The following is a 14996-nucleotide window of genomic DNA, read 5'->3' as shown; positions in this document are numbered from 1 at the left end:
GAAATGGTTGAGAAATGTTGCCCTAACCCATTTGGAGAGTGCAAAGTGAAAAGCAGAAACAGAACTAGAAAGTAAGAGAAAACATTTCAGAAAATGGAAATGAATTTGTTCCTATTTAAGACACAGGCCTGAGGGAAGGTCTTCAGACATCCTAGAGAGCAGGGTCACAGAGTCACCCACCTCAGCCAGGACAGAAGCACCTGCAAGGTCCCCAATGGCCCCAACCTCAGCCTTCCTCACGGCCCTGGTGCTGCTCAGCTGCAATGCCATCTGCTCTCTGGGCTGCAACCTGCCTCAGACCCACAGCCTGGCTCACACCAGGGCCCTGAGGCTCCTGGCACAAATGAGGAGAATCTCTCCCTTCTCCTGCCTGGACCACAGAAAGGACTTTGGATTCCCCCAAGAGGCCTTGGGGGGCAACCAGGTCCAGAAGGCTCAAGCCATGGCTCTGGTGCATGAGATGCTCCAGCAGACCTTCCAGCTCTTCAGCACAGAGGGCTCGGCTGCTGCCTGGAATGAGAGCCTCCTGCACCAGTTCTGCACTGGACTGGATCAGCAGCTCAGGGACCTGGAAGCCTGTGTCATGCAGGAGGCGGGGCTGGAAGGGACCCCCCTGCTGGAGGAGGACTCCATCCTGGCTGTGAGGAAATACTTCCACAGACTCACCCTCTATCTGCAAGAGAAGAGCTACAGCCCCTGTGCCTGGGAGATCGTCAGGGCAGAAGTCATGAGATCCTTCTCTTCCTCCAGAAACCTGTGAGACAGATTCAGGAGGAAGGAGTGACAGACACCTGGTTCATCTCGGAAATGCTTCTCACTGACTAACAAGCCCACACTTCCTCCTGTGCTGCCATGTCACAGCCCCTCATTTGTGCTGTTGTCCTGCCATGAACTTAATCAATCTGTCAAAGATTTTCAGAAATATTAAGAAAAATCCTATTCTACTCTACAGGAACTGGTTCATTACAGATGTTCTTGCTAATCTATTTATTTATCCATTTTAATATTTATTTATTTATCTATCTATAAGATTTAAATTATTTTTGTATATTTAATATTACATGCACCTTATAAAACATCATTGTATTTGGTCCATTTATTATCTTTATTTATTAAAATTTTACTATAGGAAACATCTTGTATTTGTTTGTTTAAAAAAAGAAATACCAAGCCTGAATGTGCAATCTGATTAAATAATGTATGATGCAGTCATTGTGACATTCAAGTTAGAAGTGAATATAAACTTTCTCAAAGCCAGGTTGTATGTTGCCCTTAGGATAGAGAGCTGAACATAAGAAATTCAATCTGGCTTTCTTATATCTTTGATTTTTGTAGGGAAAGTAACCTGAAAACAATAATCAGTTAAGTGAAAATTAAATACCAATTATGTTTACAACAATACTGATTAATGTTAGAATGTAATATCGGGTTGGTTTCAATGCTATAAGGAGAAGACAGGAGAAAAAAATGACATTCTGTCAGCAGAAGGTGGATCAAGCCATGTGAGGATTCAAAAGCAAAAAGAGAACTTAATTCTCTACATTGATTGGTAGGCAATGTAACTGCTAATGTCCACTGGGTACTGGAGCTAACGATTTCCAAGCAATTCCTGAACTGTAAAGCATGGGAACAGAAGTGATCCAATTGGAAGAGGGCACAGAATGAGAAAAGGACTTGAAGTTGAATTGTATGCCCTTAAGAAGGAGGGAAGACCTGCAAAGGAAAATGAGGTGGAATGATCCTAGGATAATAGGACAAGACAGAAGGGTGAGAAGACTGTGTGTAAAAGACTGACACTGCTTAGAAGATGCAATATGTTCATTTAAAATGAAGATGGGAACTGCCCCTCCTTGAGAAAATAGATGGCACTGGCCACCTTAGTGAGAGCTGACTGGGTGGGATTCATCAGCAGAAACCATCCTGGAGAACCTGGAAGGGTGAGGAGAGAAGAGAACTCCCCCTTTTTTTCACCTGGGGAGTCGTTTTACTACTTTCACTTTCCTGATGGTCAGATTTGCTTTTGTTTTGCTTTGACTTCAGTGCATCCAAAGGCAATGAGAGCTTTCTAAGAAAGTTGAGGGAAGAAAGAAAACTATGACATAGTGAAAATTATGGAAACTAATGGTATGGACTGTTTTATGTTTCCCCTTTTACCTCTCTATTTTGTTTTCTGTTTCAAGATGAAACAGAAATAATTCAGAAGCTGCAAGACAACCCTGCAGAGAAATAGCAACTAAAAGAGAACATATATAAAGTTAAGACTCTGGAATCAGCAGTGAAAAGAAGGCTACTGTTTTCTAGCATCATGTGCCTTACGTCTTCCCTGCCCTGCACCTTGACTGTGACATGGAGAATCATGAATCGAGAGGCTCCGTAGAAATGTACTCACTGATCTAATGACTATTCATTACTTTAACATAAGGTTCAGATGGGAGGTTAATAGAAGCTTGTGGTGTGAGGTCTGACAGAAAAAATCTATGAATATCCTTTGTTAACCGTAATTTTGACTAATTATTATGAACTCTATGCTCATGATACAATGGTGAATAAGATATAGCTCTTTCTCCTATATTGGCTTCTTGAAAAAAGGTCTAATAAAGCCATATTCAAGAAGACCACTCCAGAAGGATGACGCAGCTTGGCTGACCTGCCTCATCCGCATTTCATGAAGAGGACAGAATCAGAGCCAATGACCAGAGGGAAACAAGGTCAAATTCCTAGCAAATCCTCACCCTAAAGGCCCATTTACCATACTTCCTTTTACCCCATATACCATGTTCAACTTTCAACAGAAGCTTACCACACCGAAAGGTAAAAAACACAGTTTGAAGAGACAGAGCAAGTATCAGAACTAGAACCAGAGAGAGTATAGAGTTAGGAATTATCAGACCAGGAGTTTAAAATAACAGTGCTTTTTGTGCAAAGGGCTCTAAAGTACCCATCTATTTATTCATCCACTTCATCTCAGTCAGATCTTGTATGCTATTTAAAATCCTTTTGTGGAGTTCCCGTCGTGGCGCAGTGGTTAACGAATCCGACTAGGAACCATGAGGTCGCGGGTTCGGTCCCTGCCCTTGCTCAGTGGGTTAATGATCCGGCGTTGCCGTGAGCTGTGGTGTAGGTCGCAGACGCGGCTCGGATCCTGCGTTGCTGTGGCTCTGGCGTAGGCCGGTGGCTACAGCTCCGATTCAGCCCCTAGCCTGGGAACCTCCATATGCCCCAGGAGCGGCCCAAGAAATAGCAACAACAACAGACAAAAAGAGGCAAAAAGACAAAAAGACAAAAAAAAAAAAAAAAATCCTTTTGTACATATAACATCATGTTCAACTTTATAATGTATTCAAATCTAACAAACAGGCTTACCTTTATATTTTATCAAATTATTTTTTGGTTAATTTGTGAAATTCTTCCCTAGAAGACATCTTGGAATTGTTCACTCTTACAAAAAGAAATAGCTTAAAATTGCAATCTACACTAAACATTGGATGATTGTATTCTACTCAATTCTTTCAGTTAATTATATTTTTAAAACTTCACATTCTTACAACACGTGATAGTTCACATATCTGCTGTAAGAACACAGAGGTGAATAAAGTAAATATCACATCTCCTCTTTGGGAATTTCAGTTTGGCAGAGAAAGACATAAAAACAATAATTATGTTAAATTATTTCAATTAATTTGCCTGTTTCAATGAGAATGAGAGAGGCAAAGGGATTCTCTTGTCATAATCTCAAATGAGGCCTCTCAAGAAGGGGAGAAAGCAGATGTGCTCTAGAAAGTGCACCAAAAAAACAAGACAGATTTCCCATTGGTAGACAGGTATGTGGGTCTGGAATCTGCAACAATGAATATCCTGGAGATATTAATTTGCAACTTTGGTATGTTTAGAAATCAGGACATGGTAAGGAATATCCTTCCTTATCAGCAGGCTGTAGAATGAAAAGATGACCTAAAGCTTATGAGGACCTTGAACTTTTAAGCCTGACACAAAGAAGGAGACACAGCAAAGGGTGCAGAGATGGAGTAGCCAGTGTAGTTAGGAGTCAGCCAGGGCAGAACCTTCAGAAAGCACTGAAGAAGAAAACAAAGGAGAACTGCACAAGATGAAACTTTAATAATTATTTAATGGGGATAGTGGATTCTGTATTGAATCTAGATGCTGCCAGGACATACAGGTGATTCTGGGTGACCACGTTACTTCCCTGAGCCTCAGTTTCCTCAAATGTAAAGTGAAACTATTCCTAGAGCTGTTGTGAGGAGCAGAAAATATGAAACATTCAAGAGTACTTAGCAGCTTATCATCCCCTGAGTGAAGGTTAAACAGGTAGTGACTATTTTCTTATCACATAAATAGAAATGTGTAATTCTCCTACCCCTCTCTCTCTGTAACTGACTGCACAGCACTGACAGTCTGCAAAACAGAATTGGGAAATAGTGTCTCATCAATCATATAGAATTATACACATGATAATATGATACATATACATATGTGGTACACATACATAAAACATAGACATCATAAAATAAACTACATAAAGTATACCACATATCTATCTGCAGACGCTCATTCCTGGAACACTTTCCTCTTCCTCTCTGCTTTCCTGGATCCCACTTTTGCACTGCAACATCACAATACTTTCCTTCTTCCCAGTATAGAAATCCTCATTCACAGGCTGCATTAAGCTTACTATTCACACAGCTGTCTTCTTTCTCATTAGGGTTTCTAGATATCAATTTCGTCTAAAGACAAGAAAGTCACCAAGTGCAAGCCAAAGAAGGGAAAGTGCAAGGTTTCACTAGAGCGTGACTCCAGGCTGTCTGCCTGCCAAACACTGCAGGTCCAGACTGTCCAGCCTCCAAGAAACACAGGGAATAGAGGGAGCCCTGCCCAACACTGAACTATGGCGAAAACCAGGAGCTCAGTTGTGCCTCTATTGGGTGCTTCCACATGCTGATGGCATCAGGAGGGTCTCCCCTGGCTCAGCACTCTCATTGGCTCAAAAAACCCGAAGCCCAGGAGACATGGAGGTGAAAGTCAGCAGAGCTGGAGAACTTGGAACAAGAACAGAGATGTTTTAAGCTTTCACTGGAACAGCAGCAGATCCTCAGGACAAGGAACAACATGCATGAGCTGCACTGAGGCAACACTATCTCCAGAACATTCCTTTTCTGAGAATGAGAAGACTGAAGTGGATGCTGAGAGCACAGGGAGCACACAAATACATGGCCACTAGCAGTGTCCCCAGCGTGGGGGACACTGATATCACAGCAGCTTGCAGAGCATCAGAAGGGATGAGGGTTCCTCCAGTGCCAGCTGAAAACCTGTTTCCTCCTTAGGACCCAGCAAGTTATCACAGAGCAGGGAAGGATATTCCAGGGGACAATGCCATCTAAGGAATTTCTTACTTTGCATCATGATGTGGCCTCTTTGAAAGATGAACAAAATAAAACAGTGCTTGAACAGAAGGCACACAGGCAGGGATTTTGATACACTTAGGAACCGGTGGGGTAGAGCCTTCCCAGGAGGACATGCTGTGCTCAGCAATGTGCACACTGGAAGACGACAACTTTTCAAAGCAGCGAAGACTTTTCTGGAAACATATTAAGTAATTTAGGCAATTTGAAAAGTGGGCAATAATGGATCAGTCTCTTTGCTTTGCATACTGCACTGAGTAGGGACATTTAAAGTCAAAGGAACATTTCAAGTCTTTTAGAAGTTTGGAATCCTTCCTGCACATTAGCATCCAAACAATAATTAAAAAAAAAAAGTCCTAAATTACTGCAAAAAATGTCATCTTATCAATGAATGCTATTTAAATGATATTTCAATTCCTACAATATTATTTTGTGATGCTTTAATAGGTGGAGACTATAAACATGAGTTAAGACAACTATTCTAAGAAGTTTTTCTGGCTGTTAAGTTCAAGCCAGACTCTCCCTGCTTAGCAGCCCCTTATTTTTCTTTTTTCTTTTCTTTTTTTCCTTTTTGGCTGCTCTGGGGTATACGGTGTTCCCCGGGCTAGGGATAAGATCCAAGCTGCCATTCCACCTAAGCTGCAGATGCAGGGCAGGGGATAGAACCTGTGTCCTGGCTGATCCAATTGTATCACAGCGGGAAATCCTAAGTACCCTTAAAAACCTCCACTGCTTCTGTCTAGGAATCGCACATACTCTTTCACCTTCGTCATTCAAAACCCTCATCAGGATCCACATCTTAAGTATTAGTTGGAACAATAAAGAGAAGAGACTCTTCATTGGGCTCTCAGTAGACAGCAGAAGGTCCAGTCTGGGCTGGAGTGAGAGGCAGACTTGTCTTTGGGAATGAGAACAGCAGGCTGACCTGAAGAGGACTCCTGGGAAACCAGCAAGGTCCTTGTGGACTGAACGAACAATGGGCATCATGCAAGCTGGGAGTTCAGGTATTTGGGAGGATTTCCTGAGGACTATAGCCTGGAGGACAGCCTCTCAGACAGCTCTAAGGATCTACTCCAGGGAGTTAGAGGGGCTCAGTATATATATGATTTTGGAAATGGAGTTCCTTGCCATCAAGGACACATCATGGTAAAAGGTTGCTTCTTGTCAGGAGAAGCAGATGTCTCTGTTCATGACTTTACTGCTTTTCTAAGTGCAAGAAGATGTAAGAAATTACATTCATAAAATTTTCTCCTGAAATGATCTACTACCTAAAGGCTTGATCTGTCAGTTTTCCCAGAGCACAGAGTGCTTCCTTCCTCATCCCCCACCCTGACCTCCTTACAGGGTATATTAAAGTTCAGTGACTTCTTTCCTTTGGAACCAGATGGAGAGGGACTGAAGGAGAAATGTCAGTGCTCATATGGACAAAAACTGTTAGTTGCATTTTCTTTATTTTTAAAGTCATAAGAAATATCAGTGTTAAAAAAAGGCCTATTTATAAAACCAAAACAAATTGATGGATTTTAAAAGCAGATAAAACAGGTGAAACCATTGGAGGTAGGGAAGAATTGGGAGGCTGGGAATAACATATACACACACTACTGTATAGGTAGATGATTGGCAAGAATATATTGAATGGCACAGGAAAATCTGCTCAAAAGTTTGTAATAAAGTATACAGAAAAATGGGTATATTTCTATATATGACTGATTTACTCTGCTGTACAACTGAAACTAATACAACTTTGTAAGTCAACTATACTCCGATAAAATAAAAAAAAAAAAATAGGAGTTCCTGTTGTGGCACAGTGGAAATAAATCTGACTAGGAACCATGAGGTTGTGGGTTCGATCCCTGGCCTTGCTCAGTGGGTTAAGGATCTGGCATTTCCATGAGCTGTGGTATAGGTTACAGATGTTGCTTGGATCTGGCATTGCTGTGGCTGTGGTGTAGGCTGGTGGCAGTAGCTCCAATTCCACCAATAGCCTGGGAACCTCCATATGCCAAGGGTGCTGCCCTAAAAAGACAAAAGACAAAAAAAAAAAAAAAAAACCAAAAAACAAAAACCAAAGTGCTTAGTCCAAGATATAAAATTCAGTTATTACTTTTTAATATCATGACCACTCTTATCCCAATTAAGATCATGATCTACTGGAATCATCTAAATCCCTTCCTTGTAATTCTAGTTTTCCCTAAGTACTCTTTTCATTGCCTGAGTGGATCTTTCAATTAGACAGATGCTCAGCAAGGCTGATCTCCAAGATCCTGCCAGAGAGGGTTAGCCTTCTACCAACTGGGGTTCTGGTTTCCAGCTTATTGTAAGCTGACTTCTTCCTTCTCTCTTCAAAACGGATCGCATGAGGATTAAATTTTAAAAAAAATTCACGTGGCTCATTCTACAAGTCTGAAGGCAGTCACGTGACCCAAGAAGTGTGTCTTCTTTGAGCCTCTGGCAGAAGCAGCCACATGCCTGCCTTCCTGTTGTACATACTGGCCTCACCCTTCCCCCCTGCATAGCCTTGTCCCCATCTGTGCTGCACTGAAGTTTGCCAACTTAGAATATGTCATTGGGTCAGGGGAAAACCACTTCCCTTCTTTCATAGTCATGACGTTCAGACTTAATACTTGTTTTCTCTTTGCCCACAAAACAATGCAGATTTTACTTTCTAGGAAAGGTGCAAAGAGAAACAAAAAACTAAAGTCTGGAAAATGAAAGAGACTGTAGTCCCTTTGCCTTTCTTTTACTTCCCTTTATTGCTCTTACCTCATCATGAATCCAAACTACTGTAGCAGCAGCAGGACTAATCTTGCCCAATCAGCCCCTCAGTCAACATAGTTTATAAAAACTTTAAGTGAAGAGTCACACACACGCAAAGGAAAGAAGGCAACTTCTCCCAGACACAGACGACGTGAGAAGCCCAGTGGTTTCCACTGACCAACTGAACAACCGAAGGTCACTGGATTCTGTGCCATGAGCTTCTCAAGAGAGACAAGATCATCATTGAATCCCCCGCCTCAGCTTTAACACTCTGAGCTTAACAAGTGTTCAGTAGTCTAAGTAACAAACGGAACAATAAAACTTGTATTTGGCAAAATACAAATTATGTGTCTATTCAAGGTAAAGTGTTTGCAATTGGATAATTCCTCCACCTCCTTAGACACAACAAACATTTGCTCTCAGCATCTGAGGGCTGCTGACGCATTTGATACCTGAGAGAGGACACAGGTCAGGAGAGGAGGAGGTTACCACTGAGGACTAGGGGCCTTCAGGAAAACACTCTGGGGGCAAGGGGAGTGGGAGTCCAGGAGGATGAATTATATTCCCAACAAATAAACAAGCACCTCTGTAGAGAGGCCCCAAATGCAAACACAAACTCTAGGAGAGGCATGGCCTACAGGACTGTGAGGGAGCACAGCACAAGCTTCCACCCTTAGAGTGGTGCCTGGGGCAATTTGGAGAGAAATCCTATAGCACTTGAAGTGTTTTGCATTTAGGAAAGTTGTCTGAAAAAATATAGTTGTTCTGTGAATCACAGAAACAAGATGAATAGTCCTTCCCTCGTCCTTAGTTAGGCTCAGACCATCTCTGGTGATATAAAGACACAGATTTTTTTAAAAAGTTGTACAGACCAGGACTTGGGTTAAAAATACGAATCTGGGTGAGGATGGTAAGCTAGAGGACATTCCTATATTTTCAGCTGTGGAAGATCACCACACTAATTCTAACTATTTCCTGGGGGAGTATTAGGGTAAAGTAAGGAAATACTTTCCACAAGTATGAATTATAAATCAAGATAAGAATTTTTTTTTTTCTTTTTTAGGGCCAAACTTGAGGCCCTAAAAAAACATGGAAATTCCCGGGCTAGGGGTGGAACCAGAGCTACAGCTGCCAGCTTCCAGGCACAGCCAAAGCAATGACAGATCCGAGCCACATCTGCAACTTATACCATAGCTCACAGCAATGCCAGTTCTTTAATCCGCTGAGGGAGGCCAGGGATTGAACTCACATCCTCATGGATCCTACTCTGTTTCAGTAACCACTGATCCACGATGGGAACTTCCAAGATAAAGAACATTTGAATGCAATATTTAAAAAAAGAAAATTCTAAACCTACACAATGAACAAAATATCAAAATTTTAAATAAAGACAATATTGACCCTGCACTTGCAACTCCCTGAGAATCTTTCAAAGGGAGCTTTCTAGTTTGCCAGTGACATCATGGAAAATTCTATTGTCTATAAATTCTTACTAAAAAAGTTTTAAAATGGTCTGACCTACTAAATGTCCCAACAGCTTGTATAGGAAATGAACTCTTTTAAACCATAGAGTCAAGGTCGAGTCCTAGAAAGAGTGTTTCAGTAAACCTGACTTAAGTATTATTAAAAACTGGTACAGAGCCAGGAGAACTTGTCAAATATGGAAATTCTTTCAATTAATAACACGTAAAAAAATTAATCTTGAAAAAAATTAATTTAACACTTCCATTAAAACCTATAAGGTAAAAATGAAATTATATTAAATGATTGCTTTTGCTTTAAAATAAGCAAGGTTTTGGAGTTCCTTTGTGGGGTAGTAGCTTAAAGATCTTGGCGTTGTCACTGGGTTGCATCATAGCTATGGCTGAGGTTCCATTCCTGGCCCTGGCCTGGAAAATTCCCTTTGCCATGAGCTTGGCCAAAAAAAAAAAAAAAAAAAAGTTCACATAAAGTTTGATATAGTGCTGTGTTTCAATCATATATATTTTAATATTTAATTTTTTATATTTTAAAATAGTTCAATAAATTATTAAAATATAAAAATAATTTAAAAGTAATTTAAATTAAACGGATATCAATTAAAATAAATTTAATTTAAAAATATAAAAGGTAAAATGCTTCAAGTTTTTAAACATTCCTTCTTTCCAATTCTTCAATAATTTAACTCTGTAGCCTTGAATGACACCAGGAAAGTCACAGAGACTCTTGGGGCACAGCTTTCCCGTCCTCTGGCATGAGGAGGACACGCGCCAAATCACCACCTGGGCGTCCCTAACACCTCCCAGTCCTCCCGCGGCCGCCCTGTCCCCCCTTTCTCCCTCTCTCTCTCTGTCTCTCTCTCTCTCTTTTGTTTTTTTGTTTTGTTTTGTTTTGTTTTGTTTTTTAAGCTTTTTAGGGCCGCATTAGCGGCATATGGAGATTCCCAGGCTAGGGGTCGAATCAGAGCTACAGCTGCCGGCCAATACCACCCACAACCAGCGCCACGTCAACCCAGGATCCGAGCCGCGTCTGCAACCTACACCACAGCTCACGGCCACCTCGGATCTTTAACCCACTAAGTAAGGCCAGGGGACGAACCTGCAAACTCCTGGTTCCTAGTCAGATTCATTTCCGTTGTGCCACAATGGGAACTCCACATCCCCCTTTCTCTGCGCTGCCCCTGCATCGCTCCTAAAAAGCCCCAATCTGTAAAACTGGCTACAACTGGCTCTCAATCAGAAACAGATTCTTCCGTTAAAAAATGACCTCGCTAAAGTTTCTGTACGAAAATACCGCAGAAAACTCAGGCGAAAGCTCGGAAAATGCAAGGTTCCCAGATCCCTACCAGACAATAATATCGCTGGTGAAGCCGGGACTAGCCTCGCTCTTCAGCAGTCAGGGACTCGGGAGGTTTTTCGTGCACTATTAAAGCAGCACCAACTTGCTCCGTGCAGACGATCAGCTCTTTCTCTCGCGCTGCCAGCCCCGCGGAAACTACAGCCTCTGAAAGTCAGTGTTTCCAAAACACCGCCTAGAGAAGCACTCTGCCCTGGGTTCGGGGAAGGAACGTTCTCGCTTACAGTTTAGCGGTGCCCGCGCGCGCCCCCTGGCGGCCCTCTCCTGAATCGACTGAAATTCTCAATGGCCCACATCCATTTGCTCCTGGCAAGAGTGATACTCTCCTCCACTGCTGCTGGCACTCTTGGCCAATTCTCTGGGATCCATAGGCTAAAGAATAGAGAAATCTTCATGCTTTTAAGACAGATGAAAAGGATCTCCTCTCAGGCATGCCTAAAGGACAGAACTGACTTCCAATTTCCTTGGAAAGGAGGCAAAACCACCAGAACACAGACATCTCAAGGCACCTGTTACCACCCTCTGATGCTCCAGCAAATCATCAACCTCTTCAACACAGAGACCAGCCGTGCTGCTTGGAACGACACCCTCCTCGATCAACTGCTCTCTCGCCTTGATCACGGCCTGGAACGACTAGAGCAGATGGAAGATAACAATCTGGCTTGTGCCTATTTGGGAAGTGTTGTCTGGAAATATTTCCAAAGAATCCATCGCTATCTCAAAAAGGAGGAATGTAGTTCCTGTGCCTGGGAGGTTGTAAGAGTAGAAACTGAAGCGTGCCTTTCCCTTATGCAACAATCGTCAACGAAGAGTCAAGAGAGAAAAAAGGCACACTTGTGACACATCTTAATCAGTAACATTATTGTTTGATTTGACCCCCAAAGCAATCTCACCTCACATTTCCACACATGCTGAAAAATATTTGAAATGAAAATCATGAAGTATCAAAAATATGTTTAGAGAGACTATGATTATTTCACTGAATAAATGTTTTATAGAGTAATTTCTTAAATTTGATGAAGTTATTGGGGGCCATTTGCTGTTCCTACGTGGGAAGTTTATTTTTAATGGAAAGGTTTTCAGGATAGTCTGTTGTTGCAGACATTGGTCAGTTGACTTAATGCTAGCTGCTGCAACAAGTGAACAGCAAACTGTCAGCAATCTGATCCTAAGAGAAATTTAACTTTCCTTTGTATCAGAGCACCACACAGGCACTCCTGATCAGATGAATCTTCTTATTTTTTTCTCCTCTAAACAGTGATTCAGTTTCCTAAGTACTGGCTCTTTTGTGGCTTTGGTATATTCAACACGTGACTTCAAATTCTCTGTACTAGTTCAGGTTATTTTTCTAGTCAACAATAAATGGAATAAATATGGTTATAGCATGGATGTTTTCAAAGGTCAGGTCAGTACAGGGCAATGTCATTTCTGCTCACATTAGTTGGCCTGAACTGATGCTCTTAGGAATCCAATCCAGAGAAGTTTGGAAATGATTCTGTGACTAATGTTAGTTGAGAAAAGTTCACTGAATGAAATCACCTTTCATTTTACACTGTTTACAATAATGACATTCTGGGTGGGAAAAAAACAACCAATGTTTTTGTATGAACACAGGTTTTAAAAAACAATCTCAGCCAAGGTATGATTCCTTAATATCAACTTAGGTATATTGATTTGGCTGCCACTCATTAGAGTTCTAGCATGACCGATTCTGAGAGAAGGATTCAGGTTGATTCCCTAAGGCATAGGCTAATGAGGAAAATATCCCCACCTGTAGACCCATTACAACTGGTTTCCTTTTTCCCTGAGGGAGACAAGAAAACTATGATCAGGCAGCTCCTTGCAAGTCACTGAGGATCACTGAACTAAAAGTGAGAGCGAGTGAGTATTCCCTTTAAATCCTGGCCTGATTTTTATCCTGATCTTCTGAATACTAAAAATGCAAACTTGAAGAAAATACTCTGGCAAATAATCTTCCAAAAAATTCCTCGTATGATATTCCATTATAACTTCCCTTGTAGAACCATGAAGAGTTTATAAAGTATCTTTATTGTCCTCTCACATCACATCTATATAACATATGTCGGTATTATTACCCCTCATATTATACCATGATTGTTCCCTTCATGAATACTGACTGAGCTCCTGAAATGATAGGGGCTGGACTAGATGTCTAGGAATCAAGACAGACATCTTGACTTGATGACAGACATCAGATAGTTTCTCTCCCTTTAGGTATTTTCTAGATTCCGGGGAAATATTCTGAGGAGAAAATAGTTCAGGTAATGTCTTAGTCTACTCCTGTAAAGAGAAGAAATGTTTTTCTCACAGTACTGGAGTCAGGAAATCCAAGATCAGGGTGTCAGTGTGGTCGGGTTCTGGCAGATCCTGCTTCAGGTCTCACACTGCAGAGTCTCCTGTAACCTGACAGGGCAGAACAGTGAGGGGTTTATCTCAGACATCTTTTATTAGGGCCCTAATTCCACCTGTGAGGTCTCCATCCTCCCTAATCAGCTCCCAAGGACCCACCATATAATAGCATCACTGGAGTTTAGGACTGCATAATTCGAATTTTGTAGATCCTCAAACATTCAAAACCTAAAGTCTTTAAAGCTGCAAGCCTGGCATCTGGAATTAAGAGTAGAGTGTTGGTGAGTCAAAAAGAAGAATGAGCAGGGTGGCAGGAAAAAGGGAAGACCAAGGACTCAGAATCCAAACTCTTGATTTTTGACCTGAACTAATGCTCCCATTATTATGTTGCAGATTTTGTGTATCAACCTGAAATGGAGTCCACCATCCCATGGAAGAGGATGAAAATATAGGAGGCAAATGATTTTTCATCTTTTTTGTGAGGAGTCTCCAAAGAATTTCAGGATAAAGGTAGTAACAGCCTCATTTATAGAACCACCAAGAGTAACTGGGTAAATGTCTGGTTGCTGTGAGCTGTGTGAATCATGGCGAGTCTGAGTTTAGATACATGGCTTTATCTGACACCAAGCTATTTATTTTCTATTATGACATAGTAGAGGGCAAATTAGAGATGAAGCCATCCTTGGGCATTTAATATGGTCACAGAGGTGAATAAAGCAAATGCTAAACCTCTTCTTTAGGAGCACTCACTTTAGAAAATAAAGAGATATAAAAGCAATAATGATGCTAAATCACTTCAATTAAGTTTCCTGATACAGTGAAAGAGAGAGAGGCAAAGGGATTCTCTCACCAGAATCTTGAAGGAGGCAACTCAAGAAGGGAAGAAAGAAGATGTGCTCTAGAAAGTGCCCAAGAAACATCTGAAGACAGATATCTCATTGGTAGACACATATGTCCATCTGGAATCTGCAACAGTGTACATCCTGGAGATATTAAGTTGCAATTATTTGCTGCATATGTGGAAATCTGGATATGGTAACTGATGCTGTTCCTTATGAGTAGAGTGTAGAATGAGAAGATGACTTGAAGCTTATGACAATGAATTTGTCTCTGAGACAGAGAAGGCGAGCCTGCAAAGTGCACAGAGATGGAGTAGTTAGGAGTCAACCAGGGAAGAACAACTTTCAGATAGAAGCAAAGAAGAAAATAAAGGAATGGGAGTTTCTGTTATGGTTAAGCAGATTAAGGACCTGAAATTGGTCTCTGTGAGGATGTGGGTCTGATCCCTGCCCTCACTCAGTGGGTTAAGTTCCAGCATTGTCACGAGCTGCAGTATATGTCATAGATGTGGCTTGTGTCATGCCTGTGGCATGGGCAGCAGATGCAGATCCAATTTGACCCCTCATCCGGGAATGTCCATATGCTGCAGGTGTGGCCAAAAAAGAAAAAGAAAAAAGCAAAAGGATGGAGAATTGCATAAGATGAAACTTAAAGAATTATTTATATGTGATATAGGATTCTACACTGAATCAAGATCCTTCCTGGACCCATGAGTGATTTTGGGAATCACCTGACTTCTCTGAGCCTCAGTTTCTTCATATAAAATATAAGTGACAC

At 41.5% G+C, this 14996-nt stretch overlaps 2 protein-coding genes across 2 annotated transcripts; both read left to right on the top strand.

Moving 5' to 3' along the window:
- On the top strand, positions 215-760 carry IFN-ALPHA-10 (interferon-alpha-10). The gene is given in 1 exon segment (NM_001166310.1): positions 215-760. A coding segment is annotated over 1 exon segment (546 nt).
- Positions 11295-11849, top strand: IFN-DELTA-6 (interferon-delta-6). The gene is given in 1 exon segment (NM_001166312.1): positions 11295-11849. A coding segment is annotated over 1 exon segment (555 nt).

The sequence above is a fragment of the Sus scrofa genome, chromosome 1 (assembly GCF_000003025.6).
Source record: "Sus scrofa isolate TJ Tabasco breed Duroc chromosome 1, Sscrofa11.1, whole genome shotgun sequence".
Classification (NCBI taxonomy): domain Eukaryota; kingdom Metazoa; phylum Chordata; class Mammalia; order Artiodactyla; family Suidae; genus Sus; species Sus scrofa.
This window is presented reverse-complemented; position numbering and strand designations above follow the sequence as displayed.